The 26183-nt window shown below is 47.1% G+C and overlaps 1 protein-coding gene across 3 annotated transcripts in view; it reads right to left on the bottom strand.

Annotated features, from left to right (window-relative positions):
• TRIM9 (tripartite motif containing 9) overlaps window positions 1-26183 on the bottom strand; it is a 67922-nt gene that overhangs the window by 28586 nt on the left and 13153 nt on the right. For all 3 annotated transcript variants that reach the window (XM_058026444.1, XM_058026447.1, XM_058026445.1), the window contains exons 2-3: window positions 4019-4114; window positions 3012-3134 (exon numbers count right to left, since the gene is read on the bottom strand). In XM_058026444.1, the coding sequence (XP_057882427.1) occupies window positions 3012-3134; window positions 4019-4114 (219 nt within the window). The remainder of the gene's footprint in view (window positions 1-3011; window positions 3135-4018; window positions 4115-26183) is intronic.

Below are 26183 nucleotides of genomic sequence, written 5' to 3'. Positions count from 1 at the left end.
TGTGTGTGGTGAGCTGAGGAGAGATTTCTTCCAGGGACAGCACTCCAGGGAAGCCTCTGTGTCCCTGCACAAACCTGCCCAAGGGAGGACATCACCCACTGCTCCTCTGGAAACCAGGCCCAGCACTGGGAAGGACACACAAGGAGGAGCTGCCCCGGCCCTAGGGCTCCTCCAGATGTTGGGTTTTAAAGCCCAGGTTCTCATTCTTGAGTAGCTGGAGGCTGCAGAAGGGCAGGGAGATGTCCCTTCCCAGCTGGTGTCCTCACACACCTCTCCCTGCTCTGCAGCAATTAATTAGTGCTGGCCCAGAGTCAGGCCTGGATCTGTGCCTGCCTCCATGGAATGTGTGTCAGGGCAAGGCAGGGCAGCCCCAAAGCCAAACTCACCCCAAATCCAGGCTGGATTCCCCCATGGAATGTGTGTCAGGGCAAAGCAGGGCAATCCTAAACCCAAAGCCACCCCAAATGCCGGTGCCAGCCACACAAGGATGGGAACTGGGGCTGGGAACGTGTCCTGAGAGGTGCCTGTGGCCCTGTGCCAGGGCTCTGTGCCCTGTGCTTCTCCTGCTCCCTCCATCCCACGGTGCCAGGATGGCCAAAATCCCACTGGGCAGGAGCAGCAGCCCGGGGAGACTCCAGGACAGGAGCCAGGACACGGCGGCCCCGTCCCAGCTGGGACCTGGAAGGGCTCCCTGGCACTGCCAAGGCTCTCTGGGCATGCCAAGGCTCTCTGGGCACTCATCTCCCAGGGGAAGATGCTCCAGGACAGGACAGTGAAAAAAGGACATCCAGGACAGGCCTCCCAGCACAAGTGGCCCATGTGTCCTGTGCTGATGGGAATACTGGCCAGGACAGATCCCACAGCCCTGCAGGGCTCTCCCTGCTCACAGCCCCACCAAAGCACAGCCCAGGAGGTGACCTCCTGCTTCTCTGCAGATGGAAATGGGGCCTGGGTCACCTCAGAGTGAGTGGAGATCGCTGCAGCTTCACCCACTCCAGGGGGAAGTTAGGATGAGCATGAGGAAGGAGTTCCTGGCTGGGAGGGAGGGGAGATCCTGGAATGGAATTCCCAGAGCAGCTGTGGCTGCCCCTGGATCCCTGGAATGTCCCTGGACAGAGCTTGGAGCACCCTGGGACAGTGGGAGGTGTCCCTGCCATGGCAGGGGTGGCACTGGATGGGATTTAAGGTCCCTTCCAACCCAAACCATTCCATGATTCTGATTCTGCCTGGATGAGGCCCAGGTGCCACATCTGCCAGGGCAGCACAGAGCCCTTCCTGCCCTCCCCACAGCACGTGGAGCTGGGGAGCTCCAGGGCTAATTTAGGAGCCCAGTCACAAACCCAGGGGCTGCTTCTTGCTTTAAGGACCAGGCCTGGGCAGTGACAAAGCCCCGCTGATAATGAGGGTGGGTGGGGTGGGATGGAGGACATGGAACAGGAGCAAGCAGTGGGATGCAGATCCATGGACAGAACAAGCAGTGGGATGCAGATCCATGGATGGGAGTAAACACTGGGATGCAGATTCATGGACAGGAGCAAACAGGGGGATACAGATCCATGGATGGGACAGAACAAGGAGTGGGATGGAGATCCATGGACAGAACAAGCAGTGGGATGCAGATCCATGGACGGGAGCAAGCAGTGGGATGCAGATTCATGGATGGGAGCAAACAGGGGGATGCAGATCCATGGACAGGACAGGAGCAAGCAGTTGGATGCAGATCCATGGATGGGAGCAAACAGGGGGATGCAGATCCATGGATGGGAGCAAACAGGGGGATGCAGATCCATGGACAGAAACAAGCAGTGGGATGCAGATCCATGGATGGGAGCAAACAGTGGGATGCAGATCCATGGATGGGACAGGGGCAAACACTGGGATGCAGATCCATGGATGGGAGCAAGCAGTGGGATGCAGATCCATGGACAGAACAAGCAGTGGGATGCAGATCCATGGATGGGAGCAAACAGGGGGATGCAGATCCATGGATGGGAGCAAACAGAGGGATGCAGATCCATTCCCTCAGCCAAAGGCCTCTGTGGGTTGTGCTGAGCAGGGAAATTGCTTTGTGCTGCCTGCCTTTGTGAGAGTTTAATGAAGCATGCCCTGAAGGGGATGAGGGACAGGGAGCCCACCAGGCTCTGGGGGTCCCTCTGTGCTGGGGCTGTTTGGGGCTGTGCTTTGTCGTGGCAATGAGCACTGATGGTCCCACAAAGCTGCCATTGTCCCTGTCCCGTGGAAACGTCCTCATGCTGCCCATGGTCTGCATGCAGACAGGAACGGTGGCTTTCACCCTCATTTTAGGCAGCTCCAGGAATCCCTCTGGCAGCTCCTGGGTGGCCCAAAGCAAGGCCAAGAGACACAGAAGGCAGAACACTGACATGACCTCGGAAGAGGAATCTCAAATGTAGGTGTGACACCCCTCAGCTGGACTCCGTCACTGATGGCCAGGGTGCAACTCCCCTGTCCAACAATTCTGGGCATGGCTGCCCCTGTTCCACTGCTCCCAGGTGAGATCTGCTCCTTTGCTTCCCTTCCCAGCCCCACAGCAGCTGGGAAGATGTGGTGTGGTGGGGATGGCACAAACCAGGAGCCCCTTTCCACAGCTCCCACTGAGCTGCTCCCCAGCACCAGAAACCTCAGTGCCACCTCCACCCTGAGGCCATGACAGCACAGAAATCAGAGCAAATCCTGCTCCTGGTGACAACTCAGGACACCAAGCAGCTCAGGGCTTCAGCAGAAGCTACAAGCAGATCCTGCAGGATCATTCCAGAAGCTTGGGAGCAACATGTGACATGAACAAAGTAATTTTCCATGTGGTTCTGCTGACCTAAGGACTAGAAATGAACCCAACAACTGGGTGGGAACCACCTGGAGGAAGCAGCACTTTGTCAAGGACGTGCTGTGAGCGGGCTGGGCACCTGCAGCAAGATGGAATTCACGTGGAAAAGGAGTGAGCTCCCCAAAAAACAGCGTCCCAGTCCTCATCCCCTGCAGGACCCCAGGCTCACCTTGAGCTTGTGCTCGTGCTCCTTGTTGACCCGGGAGAGCAGCTGGGCTTTCCTCCTGTTGAGGGCATCGATGAGGGCGTCGCACTGCGCCACCAGGCAGGCCTCGAACTCCACGCTGTTCTCCTGTGGGCACAGAGGGGTCACAGCCCGGGGAACAAACCCAGGCCAGCTGCAAAACTGGGTTTGCCCTTTTAGTGGTGCCACAGGGGTCATTTTAGCACCTGCAGCTGCATCAGTGCCCCCCATGAATCCACAGTGTTGGATGTGGGATCTGCACGGCCTGGGATGGTGGAAAATGTGGAGGTGGGGATGCCTTGAGAAGGCTGAGCTAGGACAGAGGCTGGATGGAGCTAAAGAATAAAGTAGGTATTTATTCAAAGGATCTCCTCCATGCATCCACCTTGGGCAACACCAGAGCCCAGCCAGGGCTGCACCCAAGATCAACCAAAATGGCCCCAAAATGCACGGCCGGGCACGGGCTCTGTCCCTGGGATCAGTTCTGCTCCATTTGCACCTTGCAGTTCATTGTCCCATTCCAGCTTTAGCCCAGGCAGTCCCACCCTGCTTGTTTTTCTCTCTCCAGCCCACGGTGTTTGTGCTCCTGGGCTGAGATTTGGGTCATTTGTCCTTGGTGCCCAGCTGGAGCAGGAATTGTTTTGTCTCCCTGCTCTGTGCACAGAGCTCAGAACTGCACATCATCAGAACCATCCCCTGGTATGGAGCCCAGACCCTCACACTAAAGCAGCACAGAATCTGAAAATTAGAAAAGCTAAACCTGAGGCATCACTGGCAGGTGAGGATCAGGTTTGGATCCACCCTTGGCAGAGATGGGAAGGGCTCAGGACTCTGCTGTTCCCTCCACAATCAGCAGTTTTGGGGAGGGTTTGGGGGGCAATATGGAAAAGGAGGTTCTTTTGGGAGAGCACCCACCCAACCCAGCTTGGGAAGGGGGACAGGGATGGCTCATCCTGGTGGGAAGGGGCAGTTCCTCAGTTCAGACTCTGTACCTGGATTTGCTGCACCATGTTGCGGAGCTGGACCAGGAATTCCTTTGCCTCCTTGGCTCTGTCTGACAATCCATTGAGGGCCTGGGAGAGCTGGCTCTGCAGGGGAAACAAAGAGCAAGGTCATTTCCATGTGCAGGACTCATCCATCCCCCAATACAAACACAATTGACTCCACAGAGCTCCCTCTCAAGCCCTCTAAGTAGTGGAACTAACAGGCAGAAACAGAGCTTGTAACAATCAGGAAAATCCATGGAAACAAGGGAAAAACAAGGGAAAACCAAAAGCAACATGCACAACTTTAGTTATCCTCACAGACCCTGCCCTGCTAACAGGCCAGCTATGGAAATGTGGGCAGATTCTCCCACCACACCCAGATCAGAGCTCCTGCAATGCAGCTGATGGACTGGACACCCACAAGATGTAAGAGACCAGAAGGAGATTTAATTTGATCTGAAATGGGCCCAAGAGATAGGACTGTGTGGGATTTGGGCTGGGGACGGGCTGCAGCCCAGCCCTGCCTCCAGCATCCCACCAAGGTGTGCCTGAGTGCAAGGAGAGGAAAAGGAGGGTGAGCCATCACACCCTGGCGGAAATGGATTTATAGAAAGTTAAAGCTTGACAGAAAGATTATATAGTATGTATCTGTATGAAAACTTTGAGATGAGAAATGCTGATTTAGAAATGTTATGGAATAGGATGGAGATTGTTGAGAGAGAAATGGAGCTAGAAACAAATTTTAAAGCATGGCTTTGCTAAAAAGACTAGATACTTTGGAGAAATAGAACTGTGGAAGATGTATTGTAGTAAGACTCACAAGGGGTAATTTTAGATGATTGGCTTTAAGGCATTTACAGCATGGTGTTACAAAAGCTGATAGGCCAAGAAGCACTTATAATGAATTGTAATTAAGAAATAGTTGTCTTTTGATTGTGATGGTGTGAATTATAACATCTGTGTTGTCTCACCCTTCTCATGAGACTGAAAATTGAATAAAAGTTTTAAAATACCTCTCAGATACCTCATGTCTAGGTCAGAAAAAAACATTATCCAAGAGAAGGTAAAGGTTTTCCTGCAAAACACTGACTGTTCCTTCTCCCTTTGGAGTGGGAACACTCCCACAGCCCTGGCCCTGAGCAGCAGAACGTGGTAATAGCAATCATTATGTTCATCAAATGCTTTTTCTTTTTCATTTCCATGGCTCTTTCTGAACACTAAGGAATCTTCCCCATCTCCCCCTTCTGCCATCACAGCAGTGTGTGGATTATCTCAAGAGCTGCCCAAACCACCCTCAGCAATTTTCCTCTGGGAGAGATTTTGCCTCTTTTGTGGGCTGCAAATTGGCTGCAGACACCCCGTGGATTTGGGGGGGGTGATCCTTCCTTGAGGCAGACACGGAAAGGTGCTGGGATGGTGGCTGATGTGCCCAAATCTCCAAAATTCTGCTGTGCCCATCCTTCCAGGGATCAGGGTGTGGGCACTGGGCTGTGCCCCCCTGGATGCCAGTGTGGGAGAGGGGAAATGAGATGGGAGAGGGGAGAAATGTCACATTCACATTCCCTGAAAAAATCCCTTTGCCCAGGATTCTTCTCCTGGGAAGCTGAGAAGCCTCAGAGAAAAAGGAAAACAATTCTTATCTCATTTGCTTCTCCTGTGTTGTGCTCATGTGGAATGTGTTTCGAGATTTTTTATCCAACAGGTGATTGTTTCATTGGTCTCATGTGAATTGTTTTGACTTAATGACCAATCAAGGTCAAGCTGTGTGGAGGTTCTAGAAAGAGTCATGAGTTTTCATTATTATCTTTTTAGCCTTCTGTAAGTGTTCTTTCTGTATTCTTTAGTATAGTTTAGTATATATAATATAATATAATATAATATAATATAATATAATATAATATAATATAATATAATATAATATAATATAATATAATATAATATAATATAATATAATATAATGTAATATAATATAATATAATATAAATACATATGACATAATACTATATAATATTATATATTATATAACATATAATATCTATATATTATATATAATAAAGAAAATTTAATACCTTTATATACATATAATATATGTATATAAATTTATTATTTTATATACTTATATATAATAATATAAATATTTTAATATATATGATACCTTAAAATAATACATTTGCCTTCTGAGAACATGGAGTCAGATTCATCATTCCTTCCTTTGTCTGGGAACCCCACAAATACAACAGAGAAGGGCTCTGCTCCTTCTGGGATGAAATCAAGAGTAAAACCCAGCTCTGCTACTGAGGAGAGCCGTGGCAGCCCTTTAATGGCCCAGAAATAATGGCCCAGAAAATGACCTCGCTGCTGCTTCCCGGGGAGACTTTAATCTCACCCGAGTGCTTCCTGCATTCCCTTTGTAATTTATCCTTGGGATGTGGAGCTAATCAGGGAATGCATCTCTAATGGAAATGGGATTGCTAACTCAGCTCAGCAGTTCCCCCATCCCTCCTCCCTCCCCAGGCAAGGTCAGGGCCCTGCAGGGACAACCAGCCCTGCCTCTTGCAGAGCCTCCATCACCTTCCTCAGCCCTGCTGGGTCTGGGGAGATGCCCCAAGCCCTGCAAGGTGTTTTGCTGAGAGCTGCGCTGCTGCAGGGCCCAGGTCCCTGATAACACAGGCAATTAATGGAAAAAATCAGCAGGGGTTGGTTGTGTTTACAAGCTCCTCATTAAAATTGCAGCATGTTGGGTTTGTGTTTTTTTTTTTTTTTTTTTCCCTTTAATGTCTTTAAAAGGCTTTTTTTTTTCCCCCATTAACATGAATTTCATAAAGGATATCTTTAGATCAGCATAATTCTTTGAGGCTTTCCTGATGGGAAAGGTTTTTAAAAGCGGGCTTAAAATTTAATAAGAGCTCTGTGGTGCCTGTGTGTGCTGTCCACGCAGGTTCCTCCACCCCAGGCACCCCCAGACTCACAGCACAGCAGCTCCCCTGGTGCAGCAAGCTGGGAGCCCTCACAAAAATATGGTCCAGGAGCTCAGAGCATCCCTGCCTGTGGGCTCCCTGCACCTCTGTCTCAGCTCAGCCCTTCCCCCTGCTCCAGGTATTCCTGATGCCTCCACGGCAAGTGAGGGAAGAGCATTATCTAGTCTGAAAAGTGTAATTTCCCCAGAATTTTAAGGATTTCCAGAATTTTCAGGACCGTTCCTAAACATGGGTGGGCACAGGAGCTCCAAGGTTTGGCTTTTCCCCAGCAGAGCTTCATTCCCATCTCCAGATGGGTTTGAATGGAATCCATTCTCCCTTGTCCTGTCACTTCATCCCTTGTCCCCAGTCCCTCTCTGTCACTGTCACATTGTCTGAAAAATCCCTTCACCAGGATTTCTTCTCCTGGGAAGCTGAGAAGCCTCAGAAAAAAATGAAAACAAGAATTATCTGATTGCTTCTCCTGTGTTTGCTGCTTTGGAATGTGGTCTGGAGACTGTGGTCATTGTTTGATTGGTTTCATGTGAATTGTTTTTATTTAATGACCAATCACAGCCAGCTGTGTCAGACTCTGAGGAGTCAGTCACAGCTTTTTATTATTCATTCTTGTTAAGCCTTCTGTCTGTATTCTTCTCTTTCTTTAGTACAGTTTTAGTATAGTAATATAATATAATATAATACAATATAATATTTATATAAAATTTTAAAATAATATAATTATAAAATTAATATAATATATAATTAATATATCATATTTTATATAATTATATATAAATATAAATATAAATATAAATATAAATATAAATATAAATATAATAAAATAATAAATCAGCCTTCTAAGACTATGGAGTCAAATACTCATCTCTCACCTCATCCTGGGGACCCTCACAAACTCAACACCTCTCCAGCTCTCCTGGAGCTCCTTTAGGCATTTTATTCCTCCACAAAAGGAATATTGTGTGATGTATTCAAATAACTGTGAGTATTTCTGGCACGCTGCAGCAACCTGGAGTGCTGCACTTTGCATCTCCACACGACAACAAAATCATTGTGGCTTTTTGGGGTCGGGAACCCTGCTCTGGGGACACCACCATGGGGGGCTGGAGTGGAGCTGAGCCCAGCCCTCAACCAGCACAGGCAGGGGAATTAATGAGTCTGAAATGAAGAAAAATCCCATTTTCTGGTGCCTTAAAATCAAGGGAATTAATTCTTTGTGGAAAGCTGCCCTCTTTTCTCAATGCTCCCAGTCCAAGGCAGTAAGAAGAGACCTCTGTGATTCACATCAGCATTAATGGCAGCTAAGCATTTAAATCTTTCTGTCCCCAGAGCACTCAGGAGAGAATCTGTCCTCTCTTTGTGCTCACTAATAGCTCCATAACCCTCCTCCTTCCCAGGCAGGCTGACAAAGGCATTTCTGTCACTCTCTCATTCTGCCTTGTCCCCACACAGGGATGGCAGCAGCCAGTGCAGAATGTGGCATTCACATTCCCTGGAAAAATCCCTTTGCCCAGGATTGTTCTCCTGGGAAGCTGAGGATCCTCAGAGAAAAGGAAAACAATTCTTATCTCATTTGCTTCTCCTGTGTTGTGCTCACATGTGGAATGTGTTTGGAGATTGTTTACCCACAGGTGATTGTTCCAATGGGTTCTGCTGGGAGTTGTTTTCACTCTTTGGCCAATAAGTGTCAAGCTGTGTCAAGACTCTGGAAAGAGTCACGAGTTTTCATTATTATTTTTTTTGTATTCAGTAAGTATCCTTTCTGTATTCTTTAGTATACTATAGTATTCCATAATATAATAATTTAATAATATTTGACATGTATTATAATATTCTTTAATGTAATTATTATAAAGTAATAAATCAGCCTTCTGAAGCATGGAGTCAAGATTCTCATCTCTTCCTTCACTGAACACCATGACAGAACCCCATGGCAGGGCAGGAGCTGTTCCCAGCTGTTCTCCTGCCCTCCAAAGGATCAGGAGCTGTCACAGATGCTGGAGTTGAACTCATGTGAATCTTCCTTTTAATTAAGGCACAGGACCTGCAGCCTTTGAGTCTTGAGGCCAGCCCCCTGTACGTGGTGGCTGCCTAATTAAAATGGGACGTTTAATTAAAACTCGCATTCAGTCAGGAAGTTGATGAAGCTAAACTGCTGCTAATTGGCTTTTGGCTCCAGTGCCTGACCTCTGGATTCAAGGCTGCCCTTGGAAAGGAACCAGGAGCTGCAGCCTGGGCTGATCCTGCCCCTTGAGATTGAGGGGTCAGACAGTGCCATGTCCTGGGACCCTGCAGGGGCCTGGTCTGGGACACTGCCAGGATCCAGGGGCAGCCACAGCTGCTCTGGAATTCCATCTCAGCCTTTCACCACTGTTGCCTTGGTTTTTTTTTTAAGCCTTCTGATGTTTACATTTTTATAACAAATGTTTTTACACACTTTATGTAAATAACTGATTGTTTTGCATTCTTTTCTAGAAGAAGAGAAATTTGATGGACGGTTGGTTTGTCCAGTGTCACTGGAGAGGTGGCACTGTCACCCTCCAATCCACTGTCACTTTTAGAAATCTATAAATGTTAGAGTCAGAAATTAAACTTCCCTCCTTTTTACCTTAGAGCGTTGCGTGTCTGTGTCATTTTATTTTGTGTCCTATAATGACACATCACCCTCCCAATCAGGAATTCCCAGTTCCCAAAATCCCATCCATCCCTGTCCTCTGGCATTGGAAGCCATTTCCTGTGTCCTGTCCCTCCATCCCTTGTCCCCAGTCCCTCTCCAGCTCAAGGTTGGATGGGACTTGCAGCAACCTGGACTAGGTGGAAGTATATTGGATTTGTGGGGTGCCCCAATGAAGGAAGGAATGATGAATCTGACTCCATGCTCTCAGAAGGGTAATTTATTTTTTTATGATTACATTACACATTATATTAAAGATTACTAAACTAAACTATACTAAAGAATACAGAAAGGATACTCACTCAATGCTAAAAAGATAATAATGAAAACTCCAGGGCAACACAGCTTGGCCCTGATTGGCCAAAGAGTGAAAACAACTCACAGCAGAATCCCATGAAACAATCACCTGTGGGTAAACAATCTCCAAACACATTCCACATGAGCACAACACAGGAGAAGCAAATCAGATAATTATTGTTTTCCTTTTCTCTGAGGCTTCTCAGCTTCCCAGGAGAAAAATCCTGGGCGAAAGGATTTTTCCAGAGAATGTGAATGCCACAGAAGTGGGATGAGATTGTCCTGAACATCCTATCCAACCCAAACCACTCCTTGATGCTGTGATTCTCCAATCTCAGCTGCAAATGTGTGTAACTGAGCCAAAGCAGATGACAGGAACAGGGGCTGAATTGTCCCTCTGCCAAAGTTCCACCACTGCTGCTGAGCATTTCACATGGCTCCAGCTCAGCTTTCCCTGGTTTTCTACAAGAAGACGTGATCCCAGTGTGGCAGTCACATTTTCTGAAAAATCCCTTCACCCAGGATCCTTCTCCTGGGAAGCTGAGGAGCCTCAGAGAAAAAGGAAAACAATTCTTATCTCATTTGCTTCTCCTGTGTTGTGCTCATGTGGAATGTGTTTGGAGATTGTTTACCCCCAGGTGATTGTTCCATTGGATTCTGCTCTGAGTTGTTTTCACTCTTTGGCCAATCAGGGCCAGGCTGTGTTGGGGCTCTGGAAAGAGTCACCAGTTTTCATTATTATCTTTTTAGCCTTCTGCAAGTAATCCTTCCTGTATTTTTTAGTATAGTTTAGTTTAGTATTCTTTAATATAATATAGTATCATAAAATAATAAATGAGCCTTCTGAGAACATGGAGTCAGATGCATCATTCCTTCCTGCCATGGGGCACCCCCCAAATACAATATCCCAGCCTGCCAAAAAGCTGCAAATCAAACAACAAATCAAGGAAGTGCCTACACTTGTCACCAGAAGGACACACAGACAGAGGCAGGTTTGTGAGCACAAACCTGGGTGCAAACTGTAGGAGAAAAAGGAATTTTTAGGCATGGATCCCACTCCCCTGCTGCCTTCCTCAGGGGCCTTGGTTCTCCTCCTTCACTGCAGTTACCCCAGGGAATCTGAGGTGTGCAGGAGGGAGGTGAAATGTAAATCCTCAGGTGGGACAGCCCCTGGGAGAGCAGCTCCATAAAGCCTTGGAAAAGGCTCCAAACTGAGGTGCTAGAAGTGAGAATGTGGATTTGTAGTTTAAAGTTAAGAAGAAGAAAGTACAGAGTTTTAGAGTTCAAGATATAGAAATAAAAGTAGTTCCAGAGATAAACAAGGAGTTTAGAATGCAACACTGTGGGTTTCTGTGCCATAACAGGATTGGCTAAGAAAGCTTACAATGTAGAAGAAATAAGCAGAAATATGTAAGGATTGGGTCAAAAACATAAATAGCCTTGTGTTTTATTGGTCAATAAATCCTTAAAAGGGGTCTTGGGACCTTCTGAACAGTGAAGATGTGAGCCCAACTCACCCTTCCTGCTTATACAGAAAGATAAATAAATTGTAAAAATTTATTAAAAATAAATGGAATTCTTTCCAAAATTCCCCCCGCCCGAGGGTGGCCTGAGCTCGCTGTGGGGTGGTGCTGGCAGAGCCCAGGCAGAGCTGGAGCCCCAGCCCCGTGTGCTGTGCCTGGGCTGCACAGATGGCCCTGGCCTGGCTTTGTTCAGGCACACACAGGGGCACTGTGTTCCCTCAGCAGGCACAGCTGATTCAAAGCTCCAGCCTGCAAATAAAGCAAGGATGGATTCTTTTCAAGCATGACCTTACTGAAAGCCTTTCACTGCCTCCCATGTGGGGTCCCCTGGCCCTGGGCAGGCTCGGTGCTCTCCCAGGCCATGCTGGGTTTAGGGTTTATCCAGCCTGGTGACAGTGACAATCCCGCAGCAGTGGCAGTGTCTGCCATCCATCTGCGCTTGCCCAGGCCAGCTGGCTGCCCAGAGCCCCTCACCCCACACCCTGACCAGCCCCCAGCTTTGGGGTCATCCCTGAAAGGAGATTTTTAATATTTTAAAAATTATTTGGTCGCCAAGCCCTGCACTGCAATCTCCTGGAAGCAGGAGGGTAAAACCCAGCATTTCTTCTCTTGCCATGGATTCTGAGGCACAAAACAATTATGTCAGAGCTGTGAAAGAACAAATCTGGGCTGCAGCCCTCCTGCCAGGAGCCATATGGGTGAGGGCCTGGCTGGAATGCCTGGGATGCTCAGGGACAGGTCACACGCTGCAGAAATAGAACAGCAAAAGTGTTTAAAGCATTTTGTTCCTGCTGGGAATCCTTGTGCTCACTTGGACCTGCTATTCCCTGGCTCCCAGGCCAGGCCAGCTGCTGCCCTGCAGCCTGCAGTGATTCCTCAGCAGGATTTGGGAGAAAGAGCCCCCAAATTCCAGCATACCTGCTCTCAGATCCCATGTCTTTGAGGGGCAAACCAGGTGTGGCATTCACATTCTCTGGAAAAATCCCTTCACCCACAATTTTTCTCCTGGGAAGTTGAAAAGCCTCAGAGAAAAAGGAAACCAATCATCTGATTTGCTTCTCCTTTGTTTTGCTCAGCTGGAATTTGGAGATTGTTCACCCACAGGTGATTGTTCCATTGGATTCTGCTGGGAGTTGTTTTCACTCTTTGGCCAATCAGGGCCAAGCTGTGTCAGGGCTCTGGAAAGAGTCACGAGTTTTCATTATTATCTTTTTAGCCTTCTGTAAGTATCCTTTCTGTATTCTTTAGTATAGTTTAGTTTAGTATTCTTTAATATAATATAGTACCTAAAAATATTAAATTAGCCTTTTAAGAACATGGAGTCAGATTCATCATTCCTTCCTCTCTGCCTCGGGGGACCCTGAAAATACAATAACCAGGAATGCAAAACTCTCAGGTGGGATTGAACCAGAGGTTCTCTGGTGACAGAACCAGAGGACACAGGCTCAAGCTGTGGCTGAGATTTTGGTTGATATGACAGGCTGAGATAATAGGTTGGATATTAGGAAAAAGTTTTTCACAAAATGAGTGATAAAGTTCTGGAATGGCTGCCCAGGGAGGTGGTGGAGTCACCACCCCTGGGTGTGTTTAACAAAGCCTGGATGTGGCACTGGGTGCCAGGGCTGAGCTGGACTCCATGATCTTGAAGGTCTCTCCCAACCCAGTGATTATTCTGTGAATTCTGTGAGTCCCCCAGCAGAAGACACAAACCTAAGTCGCCTGTGAGACACCAGCCCTCCAAACCCATGGAGGCACCAGGTGAAGTTACCAGATTGCATCAGAGCTGCAGTGACCCTCCCCACCTCAGGCACTGCAGTGGGATCAGCCTCATTTTATCTCATCCCCCTGGAAAATGCTCTAGGAGGATTCCTTGATGAATCCAAGAATCATTAAAAGGTTGGAAGACACCTCCAAGATCATCAAGTCTAACTTCCAGGTTGGCTGAAGCCAAGCAAGGCCAGTTTTGCCCTCAGGGACACTCAGTGTGGATCACTAATTTGACTTTTTTGGCTGTCCATGGTGTTTAGGCCGAACAAATACCAGAGTTCTGGGATGTCCTGGGCTGCTCCTGGCTGTGAGGATGTATTAAAGATTCTCTGTCCTTGCTTTGATACAGGATCCAGTCTTTGCTTTGATTTTTGGGGAGAAGAAATGTAAGCACCTCGCAACAGCCCTTTGATTTTGTCCAATTAATTCCTGGCTTGCTTCACTAATGATCAACAGAAAATGATCTTAGCTTTTCCCTGCCAGCACCTGACACAGGGCCCTTTGAAAGCACAGGCAGAACTGCAGGATCTGTTACAGGGATGCTGAGAAAAACTCAGCCAGGAGCTGCTGCTCTCCCACAGGCACAGAGAGGGGAAACGAGGTAAGGACAGAAAGTAAAAACTCCAAATATCCCCTTGTTGGGTGAGTTGGTGATGAAGTTCACTCTCCATGCTTTAGGTTGTGTCCCTGAGAGGAGGTGCTGCAGCCCTGCACAGACATCAGGGTGGAGAATCAGGAGAAGAGAATTCCAAATCCATTGGAGTTGAGTCTGGCTTTTTTGGGGAGCTGAGCCCTGGCAAGAAGAGCCCCAACTTTGCTAAGGGCTGCTCCTTGTGTCCTGGGATCCTGCAGGGGCCTGGCCTTGGGCACTTCAGGGATCCAGGGGCAGCCACAGCTGCTCTGGGAATTCTACCCCAGCCCCTCCCCACCCTCCCAGCCAGGAATTCCCAGTTCCCAATATTCCTGATCCTCAAGAAAGACCTCTCCCATCTCAGGCAGCCACAGAAAGAGCATTCCTGTTGTTCTTAATAAGCAACAAATTCATTGCAGAGCCTTAATTAGAGAGAAAGGCCCTTAATGGAGCCAGAGCTGCAATTCCTGAGCAGGCTGCTTAGCAGCTAATCCCCCCATGGCTGATCCCTGCTCCTTGTGGCATTTTCCCTTCACTCCTAAGCCTCAGAGCCCTGGATTCCCCTCACCACGGGGCAGCAGACAGAAGGGAATGGGTATTAAAGACTCAGCTGTGCTGTCCTCAGCTCCAGGGTCAGCTCCAGGGATTCCATTGGTTCCTCCAGTGCTGCCCTCTGAGGTGCAGAGCTCACAACTCCCTCTGGGTCACCCTCACAGGGACCAGTGGCCACACAAAAAGTCCCAGTGTGTCATCTCCAGGGACATCCCAGGGCACAGCAGAGAGGGATTTGCCTCTGCAGGAGGTTTGGGATTAAATAAGGGGCAGTGGAGGAGGCTGAACAAAAGGGAAGTGGATCAGAAGGATGTGGATGTGCTGAAGAGAGTCCAAAGGAGCCACAGAGCTGCTCCAGGGCTGAAGCCAGGCTGGGAGAGTTGGGAATGTTCCCCTGGAGAGGAGAAGGCTCCAGGGAGAGCTCAGAGCCCCTGGCAGGGCCTGAAGGGGCTCCAGGAGAGCTGGAGAGGGACTGGGGACAAGGGATGGAGGGACAGGAGCCAGGGAATGGCTCCCAGTGCCAGAGGGCAGGGATGGGTGGGAGATTGGGAATTGGGAATTCCTGGCTGGGCTGGAATTGCCAGAGCAGCTGTGGCTGTCCCTGGATCCCTGGCAGTGCCCAAGGCCAGGCTTGGAGCACCCTGGGACAGTGGGAGATGTCCCTGCCATGAGCAGAGGGTTGGAATGGGACAGGCTTGAAGATCCCTTCCAACCCAAACCATTCTGTGTTTCCAGCTATGAACTCCCACCAGTTTTAGAATTAAGAGAAAAACAAACAAACAAACAAAAAAAAAAAAAAAAAAAAAAAGATTTAGGGACAGAGCAGCCATGGTCTGGCACCTCAGCTCTTCCCAAGGATTCCCACAACACGAAAAGTAGGATGCAAAGCACTGATAGTGTCATGGCCATCCTTAATTATATCCTGGAGGCAGCAAACTCCTCTCTCTTCCTCAGCAACCTGCTGTCATCTCCCTAAAAAAGCACTGCTCCACTTGACCTCCCTTCTGCTTCAGGCCTGAGGGTTTGAGCTCATCCAGAAGGAAATGAGCTCCTCAGGGATTGCTGTGAAATGCTCCTATTTATGCAGGACAAATGAGTGCTGGGGGAATGACTGCCAGAGAAGGTCAAGGAGCTTTCAACCACTTCCAAATTAAACCAATTTCAACCTAAACCACTTCCAACCTAAACCATGTCCAGGCTAAACCTCTCCCAACCTAAACCAATTCTAACCCAAACCACTTCCAACCTAAACCACTTCTTCCAACATCAACCACTTCTACCAAAACCAATTCCAACCAAAAACTACTTCCAAACTAAACCACTCCCAACCCAAACTGTGGTGATGTTCACAGGGGTCCCAGGACAAGGGAAGAGATGAGAATGTTGACTCCATGTTTCAGAAGGCTGATTTATTATTTTATGACATATATTATATTAAAACTATACTAAAAAAAATAGAAGAAAGGATTTCATCAGAAGGCTAACAAGGAATAGAAAAGAATGAAATGATGATAAAATCTTGTGACTGACCAGAGAGTCCGAGACAGCTGGACTGTGATTGGCCATTAATTAAAAACAACCACATGAGACCAATCACAGATGCACCTGTTGCATCCCACAGCAGCTGATAATCATTGTTTACATTTTGATTTTGAGGCCTCTCAGCTTCTCAGGAAAAAAGATCCTAACGAAAGGATTCTTCATAAAATATATCTGTGACACCCAAACTACTTCCAAACTAAACCAGTTCTAACCCAAACCACATTTAACCTAAACCACATCCAAACGAAACTACTCCCAACCCAAACCACTTCCAGCCTAAATCACTTCTGAAATAAGCCACTTCCAACCCAAACCACTTCTTCTAACCTAAACCAATTCCAACCCAAACCACTTCTTCCAACCTAAACCAATTCCAATCTAAACCACTTTCAACCTAAACCACTCCATCCCAAAACATTTCTTCCAACCTAAACCACTCCCAACCTAAACCATTTCTTCTAATCCAAACTGCTTCCACCAAAACCAATTCCAACCCAAACCACTTCCAAACTAAACCACTCCCAACCCAAACCATTCCCAAACAAAACCACTTCCAAACTAAACCAATTTTAACTCAAACCACATCCAACCTAAACCACTCCCAACCCAAACCACTTCCAGCCTAAATCACTTCTGAAATAAACCACTTCCAACCTAAACTACTTCTTTCAACCCAAACCACTTCCACCAAAACCAATTCAAACCCAAACCACTTCTTCCAACCTAAATTATTCCCAAATCAAACCACTTCCAACCCAAACCACTTCTTGCAACCTAAACCACTTCCCATGTAAATCTCTTCCAACCCAAACCATTTCCAACCCAAATCACTCCCAACCCAAACCACTTCTTCCAATCTAAACCATTTCCAACCTAAACTATTCCCAACCCAAATCACTTCCAACCAAACCATTTTTTCCAACCTAAACCACTCCCAACCCAAACCACTCCCAACCAGGTCAGTGCTAGGGAAAGGGTTGGTTCCTGCTGAGTTTGAAGGACACAAATCACTGCTGCATCTTTCTACTCAAAAAAAAAAAAAAAAAAAAAAAAAGAAAAAGATCTGGAGGACATTGCTGTGAGTGGTGAGGGAAGTCTCAGCAGGCAAACACTGTCTCTTCAGACACAGCTCTTCTCCATGCTGGATGAAGAAAACGTGGAAGCAAACACTTGGGTCATGATCTCATGAGTAAAGATCTGTGTCCTGTACAGGATAAAGGTGCTGTGGACAAAACAAGGCCATGAAGCTGTCAGGGGATGGGCACACCCAGGTTTTGGGGTAGAATTAGCACAGGAACACACAGATGTGGTCACCACTGCCTGTGAGCACCAAGCAGCTTCTCCTCCAACTCCATCCAGGCAGTGTTTGTGGTCCAGGCACACCCAGGAATGTGCACCCTGCAGATCTGCTGCTTCCTGCCTTAAAATTCTGCTCCATCTGCTCCAATCCCTCTCCAGTGGTTACTCACACTTCAGCTCTCCCATCCCATTATTGCATTAAGTCTTGAAATCTGATTACATTAAATTTAAACCTGATTAAGTGCATAAACAATGATTTTTTCCCCAGTCCTGGCCCTAACCCAGGGCTGAGAGCCCTGTGGGGCAATTCCTCTTCCTGCAGGGAGTGTCCTGACCATCCTTTTGTCTTGTCCTACAGCTTTAATTACCATCTGGGCTCTGGAGCCAGCCTCAGCCATAAACAGCCTTGACAGCTCGCCAGCATCTTGACTTTGCTTTGACATTTAATTGCCTAGAAATGCAAATTGTATTGAATTCTCCAGTTCTGAGCAATCACTGAGGCAAGAAGGGAAAGGAACACATCCCATGGCTGTGAGTGGCTGGGTGGTGACCATGAAGGCTGGGAGAGTCCAGGCTGGAGGAGGCTCCAGGGAGAGCTCAGAGCCCTCTCCAGGGTCTGAAGGGGCTCCAGAAGAGCTGGAGAGGGATTTGGGCAAGGGATGGAGGGACAGGACAAGGTAGAATGGATTTCAGCTGAAAGAGGAGAGATTTAAGTTCAATATATGGAAGAAATTTTTCCCTGGGAGGGTGGGGAAGCCCTGGCAGAGGGTGCCCAGATCCCTGGAAGTGTCCAGGACCAGGTTGGACAGGGCTTGGAGCAGTCTGGGATAGCGGAAGGTGTCCCTGACCTCCAAGCACACAGCAAGCCCCTCCCTCTGCTTGCCTGGCACATTTTTAGGACCATGTGGGTTCTCTTAAAAACATAATTTTGGTGTTTCACTCAACATTGCCCCTGGTGGCCAGTGCTTTAAAACTCTGGTGCTCCACAGTGAGTGCCTGAAGAGCACAAAAGTGACAACTTAAACCTCCTGAGATGTTCTGGGTGACCTCTTGGGAAGGACGAAAGTTTGACAAGAAAGTCCCACAGATATCTATGCTTAGCAGAAGACTTTTTGAATGTAAAATCTGAAGAAGGAATAGAGATGGAAGCAAGTTTTGATCCAGAAGAAAAGAATTGCTGAGCCAGTCTTACTGGATGACCAAGGAGGCAAAGGGTATGTTAGTTAGAAGGGGTTTTTATGGCTTAGAGCAAAGGATAAACCCACCCCAAACAAGAAGAAGTTTTTACTAAGCAGAAAAATAACACAAGCAAACAAGCTTGCTGATGTTGCAAGTAGAAAAAAGGTCTCAGAATTTTCTACTGCAAAAAAACTGAAAAATATCTTCTAGCTTAAACTGTAATGTGCTAACTTTTAGTGACTGGAGAACAGTGACATGAATATGGTGATTACAGTAGTTATGGTAATTACAGCAGTTATGATGGGCTATAGGTAAAAATTAAGGTATAGATTGGTTCTGCTGTATGAAGATGTTCAGCACAGAAAAGTCTATAATGCATTGTGACCTAAACTAAGGGTGTCCAGGGCTGCCTGCAGCTGGAGCTGACAGCTGTGGGCACAGCTCTGTCACCCACGGTCCTGGGCTGCTGTGACACCTTGGGTACAATAAACTGCATTTGGAGAGCCCCTGGAGTCCCACATCCCTCATTCAGGCTCTTACAGTGGCGCCCAACGTGGGGCACCATTAGAAAGAGCCTGAATGAGGGATGGGGGACTCCAGGCCTGCCTGCAGCTGGAGCTGACAGCTGTGGGCACAGCTCTGTCACCCACGGCCCTGGGCTGCTGTGACACCTTGGGTACAATAAACTGCATTTGGAGAGCCCCTGGAGTCCCACATCCCTCATTCAGGCTCTTACAGTGGCGCCCAACGTGGGGCACCATTAGTAAGGGCCTGAATGAGGGACGGGGGACTCCAGGCCTGCCTGCAGCTGGAGCTGACAGCTGTGGGCACAGCTCTGTCACCCACGACCCTGGGCTGCTGAAATATCTTGGATACAATAAACTGCATTTTGAAGAGCTGCCTAAAATCCCACATCTCTCATTCAAACCCTTGCTGTAACCAGGATGCCCAGAGCCAGCAGCAAAACACATTTCAGGGACCTGAGCATCCCCAGCAGCATCCCTGCGCTCCCCCTCACATCTCCAGGAACCAGCAGCTCTGCCCACCTGACTCACAGCCACTGCAGCATCTCTGCTCTGCTCATCAGCTAATTATCACTAATTTGATGCTGCTTTTAATCACATTGCTGGATTCACACAGCAGCAGGGAGGAGGAGGAAAATATGAATCACCTGCTCTTGCTGCTGCATTTCTTCCCCTTTCTAACAGGATGGGAAATGCTCCCTGGAGAGCATCACCTTGGATCTGTGCTTTCAGCAGGACAAATACAACCCGGAAGATTCCAGGCAGCCTGAAAGATGTGGAGCTCTCAGCAGCAGAGCTGGCAGGACACAGGGAATGGCTCCCAGTGCCAGGGGGCAGGGATGGATGGGAGATTGGGAAGGAATTCTGCCCTGTGAGGATGGAGAAGCCCTGGCACAGGGTGCCCAGAGCAGCTGTGGCTGCCCCTGGATCCCTGGAAGTGTCCAAGGCCAGGTTGGAAATTGGGGTTTTTGAGCAGCCTGGGATGGTGGGAAGTGTCCCTGCCATGGCTGGGGTGGCACTGGATGGGATTTGAGGTCCCTTCCAACCCACATCACTCTGGAAAACTCCTTCAGTTACTTCTGCTGCTTCTGGGCAGAAGGTTGAGCTCTGAAGTCCCTCCTAATGTGAAGTTTTTTATGACCAAAGCTTTGTGACTGGAAAAAAAAAGATTTTTCCTGCCAGGAACATTTTTGCCTGAGCAGAGCTGCTCCCACCTTGTCCCCACTGTGGTTTCAGAGGGGACAAAGCTGAGCAAGCCCACCCAGACCCCTTGGGCCCCACACAGTCCTGCTCTGCAAGACACTGAAGGGAAGGTCCAAGGAGCAGATTTCACATTTCCTTCAGTGCAGCCCTTCAGAAATCCTTCCCATCACCATGGATACTGGAGCACTGGGAATGCACCACACACCACGGCTGGGCTGGGTGGATGCTGCCAGGAAAACACACCTAGGGAGCTCAGATCTCCCCTCCAATGCAGGAAATCACAGGAAAAACACAGTAATTCAGCTTTTCTTCTCTGTTAACTCCTTCCTCCTGGCACTGGGTCTGAGCCCCTGCAGCTGGATGCCAGCATCCCAGGTTGGAAAGGGCTGAATTTGGAATTTATCCCAAAATGTGACAGCAACCAGATTGCAGATTTGGTGCTGCAGATACCCAAAAAGGCAGCCTGGATTACAGGGGCTCCAAAACATGGAGAGAGATGGATTTACAGAGATGGGAAAGCAACTCATTCCCAGACTGAGAATAAACAGAAATCCCACCTGAGACAGGGAGCACAGGAGGAATTTCACCTTTTCTTCCTCTGGTGGGGGGCTGGAATGGCCACAGGAAAACAAAACCAAGCTCTCTTCGGAAATCCCACTCCCTCAAGCTCAGCAGATGTTTGGAAGTGGCCCCTTGGGAACCCACACTGAGATTCCCAAGGAAAATAAAGCCCAGAGAGAGGCACTGAGTGAGAAAAGCACTGAAGGCAGCAGGAGACTGGGAATGTGTTGGATTATTCCCTGTTCTGACCCACAGATGGGGTAACTGAGAGGTGTTCAAAAACTTTTATTCAATTTTCAGTCTCATGCGAAGGGTGAGAGAATACAGATGTTATAATTTATGCTATTACTATCAGAAGCCATCTATTTCCTATTTATAATACACTATAAGCATTTATTGGCCTATCAGCATTAGCTACACTATATTGTAAATGTTTTAAAGTTAATTATCTAAAATTACTTTTCCTAAGTCCTACTACAATACATCTTTCATAATTCTATTTCTCCAAAATATCTAATCTTATTTATAAACCCACCTTTTCAAACATTTCTAATTCCATTTCTTTCTCAACAATGACTATCCTATTCCATATAATTTCTAAGTTACCATTTCTTATCTCAAAATTTACATATATAAACCTTCTATCAAACTTTTAAAATTCTCTACAAATCTGTTTCCTACATTAATGGTGTAGGGAAAGGAGGATGAGAGGCAGGGGAACCACTGCACTGGATGGATTATGAGGAGGTTGTAGATCCATTAATAAAAAAGAAGAAGAATAAATCAATAACCCTTGGAAGAGCTGAGATAATGACTGCCTTTTAAAAAAATTAATCTTTAATAAGAAGGGATGTCTGGCTAATTAGGAAGTAATGAATAACTCGTCAGTGTTTCTACAGAGAAGGAGGAGTGAGGGGGTTCCATCCCCACAATCTGAACCACTGGAGCAGAGAAATCCATCCTGGTGTCACCAGGGAAGCCAGTGCTGGGCTCACTGAATCATTCATGAGCATTTATGGAGAAGAACCCAGGAAATATCAGGGGACGGGAGTGGAGGGAAAATTCACATTTACCTCAGTAATAGAGGTGGGTTTTTCTCGGGGAAAACCCTTTCAAGAAAAAAAAACAAAAACCAGGCTAAGGAGGAAAGGAGTCACAGATACAGGTGTAACACAACATGGTGCTTGTGAAAAATGTATGTATTTTATGATTGGCTTTTTGCAAATATTCAAACGAATATTGTATGTGTTGTGTTAGAAAGTGATGCTGTGTTAATTCTCTTAAATACTGTGTTAAATACAGTTTCTGGTTACAACACAATGTTAAAATAGAAACTGTGCTATGTAAGATAGGTTTTTTTCTAAAGAAAGGACTGGCAGTGAGATAGCAGCCACAGGACACCTGAATCTTTCAGAGGAAGAGAATTTATTGCTCCATTATCAGAAGAAATGAACTTCTTCCTGCCTCAAAGGCACTGTCAGGATTCAGAGGAAGAAGCTGACACTGCCCAGCCAGAATCCTGTGTTTGAATGGAATTGATGCATCATGGATGAGCTGTATGAATATGCAACAGGCTGTTGTTTTTAAGGGTTAATCCTCTGTTAATGTGGGGCCTTTTTCAGGCTTATTTTGCCCAGAAAAGGTACCTGGACTGTCTGTAACTCTTTGTTTCTGTTGTCTCATATTGTCCTAATCCAAATTGTCTAAATTATTACTCTAATTATATTGCTATTTTTATAACAATTTTATTACTATTAAACTTTTAAAATTTTAAAAACAAGTGGAAAAAAAAAACCAACTTTTTTTTTTTTTTTTTTTTTTTTAAAGTGGCATTTTTCACAGTGCTGAGGATGCCTAAGTCACCACTGCTCCATGTCCCCAAGTGCCACATCCACATGGATTTTGGTCCCTCCAAGGATGGGGACTCCAGCACTGCCCCAGGCAGCTGTGCTGTGACTGAGCAGCCCTTTTTGGGTAAAAACTTGTCCCATTATCCAACCCAAACCTCTCCTGGTGCATTTGGAAGCTGTTTCCTCTTGTCCCCTGTGTGGGATGTCCACTGCACAGGAGGATTAGCCCAGTGAGCCTGATCTCATTAGCCCTGATTTTAATTAGCTCCCAGGTGGTCAGCCTGAGTGTCCCTGCCATGACCCACTGGAGTGACACTCCAGAGGCACAGGACAAGCCTGGATTTGTCCCATGGGTGCCCTTTGTCCTGTCTGTCCCACCCAGCCCTTGTGCCTTCACCCCCAGCCTGGGAGCGCTGGCACTGCCAGGAGGCTCTGCTGGCTCCTCACAGGGACAAAGGGTCTGCACACAAATGTCACAGAGAACCAGGGGTTTCAATTTAACCCTAAAATGTGAAATTTGGCCTTTTTCCAGTGGCTTTTTTCCGTTTTTCCTTGGCTTTTCCAAGGTGAGGGCTGAGTCACAGAAGTGCCAAGGCCTGTTCCTTTCCCTTGGAGGCTTTGCTTTATTTAAGGATGTTTCCATTTAAACTTAGAACCAGTTTTGAACACACAAAGGAGAAGCAGCTCATTAAGCAAAGCTTGTCCAGGCCCATGCTTCTCTCAAGCCCAGGGCAGGGTCTCCCTGCACAGCACCAAAACCATTCCCTGCACAGGGAGCAGCACCAGGAGCCAAGAGCTCCATGAATTCTGAGCTCTCACTGGCACTTCCAACATGGGGAGCCACCAAGGAGGGACCTGTGTGCCCTAGAGAGACATTGGGCACTGCCAGGGATATCCAGGGACAGTCACAGATTCTCTGGGCACCTCTGCCAGGACCTGCCCACCCTCCCAGCCAGGAATTCCCAGTTCCCAATCTCCCATCCATCCCTGCCCTGTGGCAGTGGGAGCCATTCCCTGTGTCCTGTCCCTCCATCCCTTGTCACCAGTCCCTCTCTGTCACTGTCACATTTTCTGGAAAAACCCCTTCACCAGGATTTCTCCTCCTGGGAAGCTGAGAAGCCTCAGAGAAAAAGGAAAACAAGATCTCATTTTTCTCTCCTGTGTTTTGCTGCTTTGGAATGTGGTCTGGAGACTGTTTATCCAACAGGTGATTGTTTCATTGGTTTCATGTAAATTGTTTTAAGTTAATGACCAATCACAGTCCAGCCGTGTCAGGACTCTGAGTTTTTAAGTAGTATCTTATTAAGCCTTATGATGTATCCTTTCTCTATTCTTTACTATAGCTTAATATAGCATAATATAATAAGAAATATAATACAAGGGAATAAAAATATAATACAATATAATGTAACAAAAATACAATATAATATAATGAAATTATAATATAATATAATATAATATAATATAATATAATATAATATAATAATGTAATATTAGTATATTATTAAGCCTTCTGATGTAGCCTCTCTATTCTTTAGTACAGCTTTAGTATAGCATTCTATAATATAAATGTAATATAATATGTAATAAAATGTAATGTAATATTATAATAAAATAAATTAGCTTTCTGAGAATATGGAGTCAGATTCTCAACTCCTCCTTCACCCTGGGGACCCTGAAAATACCATACCTCTCCAGCTCTCCTGGAGCCCCTTTAGGCTCTCTGAGCTCTCCCTGGAGCCTTCTCCTCTCCAGGAGAACATTCCCAGCTCTCTCAGCCTTGGATTATCTCAAGGGCCAGCAATGTCTCCTGTATTTAACTGCAGATCATAATATCTGGGAACAGGCATCCAAAATCAGCATCTCTACATCACCCCAGCCTCAGAATAAACACCTATTTTTTGCTGCAGGGCTGTGCAGCCACCAAGACCACCTGATTTTAAAATATTCTGCTCCAGGAAGAGCTCGGCTGATGGATTTGTGCACATGCAAAGTGGTGAAGGCAGCAAGCTGTTACATAAAATGTTACATAAATTACCTCCCAACCCCACAGAAATGCTCAGAGTCCAACTCCACCAACCTCATGCTGAAGGAATCAATCACTGCAAGTTACCACAGATATTCCTGACAGCCAGGAGAAATGCAGGAGGCAGAATCAGGCCTTAAATCCCACCCTGGACACCCATTTGTGACATTTGTGACATTATTTGTACTCAGAGATCTCCTGGCTGCTTCAAATTGTAACTGCAAATCAACCTGGAGACCCCAAACCACGTAATCTGCTTAAATCAAATGGCTACAATAAAATAATAATTACTGATTTCATCAATGTTTTACCAAGGTTAAAAGCTTTTCCCAGAGATGGAGATTAGGCACAAAACCCTGCTCTGGATCCCTGTGAAGCACATTTAGGAACAAGTCATGATTTATGGTGGAGTTTGAATCAGGCTAAACCAGCACAGCCCCCCTAAACTCCACATGCAGCATGTGATGGTGTTGGCTCCATAAGCTTTGTTATATTTAATTTAAAATTTAAAAAATATCTGCTGCTGTAGAATGCAACAGGTGCATCTTTGATTAGTCCATGTGAGTTGTTTCTACTTGGTGACCAATCACAGTCCAGTTGTGTTGAGACTCTGGTCAGTCCCAAGATTTTATCATTTTTTAATGATTTTTTATTTTATCCTTCCATTCCTTTCATTTCTAACTTTCTGATGAAATCCTTTCTTCTATTCTTTAGTATAGTTTTAATGTAATATATCTCATAAAATAATAAATCAGCCTTCTGAAACATGGAGTCAAGATTCTCATCTCTTGCGTCATCCTGGGACTCCTGCAAACACCACCACACCATAAAAGCAATCCCAGTTTTCCCCCTCAGCTGCAGAACCATCCCACAATGGCAGGAGGTGTTCCCCAGCTCAGAGCTCATGTCTGAGGCCACCTTCCACCAGAGCAGGTTGCCCCAAGCCCAGTTCAGCCCAGTTTGGAACAAACTGAGCAGAATCTCTGCCCCTGAAGCCTCTCCAGGTGCTGGAGCCCGGCGGGGTGGGGATGGAGAATGGGGTGGGATCCCATTTCCTTTCCCCTTTCCTTCTTCCACCTTTCCACCTTGCAGTTCCTTCAGGCTTCCCTCCATCATGAGACATCCCAGAGAATCCCTGAGGTTGGAGAAGACCTCCCAGCCCATGGAGTCCAAGCTGATCTCCACCTTGTCCCCAGCCTAGAGCTCTGAGTACCACCTCCAGGAATTCCTGGGACATCTCCAGGGGTGGGCACTCCAAACCTCTCCAGGCAGCTCCTTTCAATACCTGATGTGAGTGTTTCTCACACCTGACCACCCTTTCCATGAAGAAATTGCCCCAAATTTCCAATCCAAACCTCCCCTGGTCCAGCCTGAGGCCGCTCCCTCTGCTCCTGTCCCTGTCCCCTCCTGTCAGGAGCTGTGCAGAGCCACAAGGTCCCCCCTGAGCCTCCTTTGCTCCTCTGGCACCTTCCTACCCCTCCCAGCTCATGCAGGAATCCCATCCCAGGCCACCCAGCCACCATCAAACAGCACAGCATGGCAAGAGGAGCCAGAAACCTGCAACAGGC

The sequence above is a fragment of the Melospiza georgiana genome, chromosome 6, assembly GCF_028018845.1.
Source record: "Melospiza georgiana isolate bMelGeo1 chromosome 6, bMelGeo1.pri, whole genome shotgun sequence".
NCBI classification, from domain to species: domain Eukaryota; kingdom Metazoa; phylum Chordata; class Aves; order Passeriformes; family Passerellidae; genus Melospiza; species Melospiza georgiana.
This window is presented reverse-complemented; position numbering and strand designations above follow the sequence as displayed.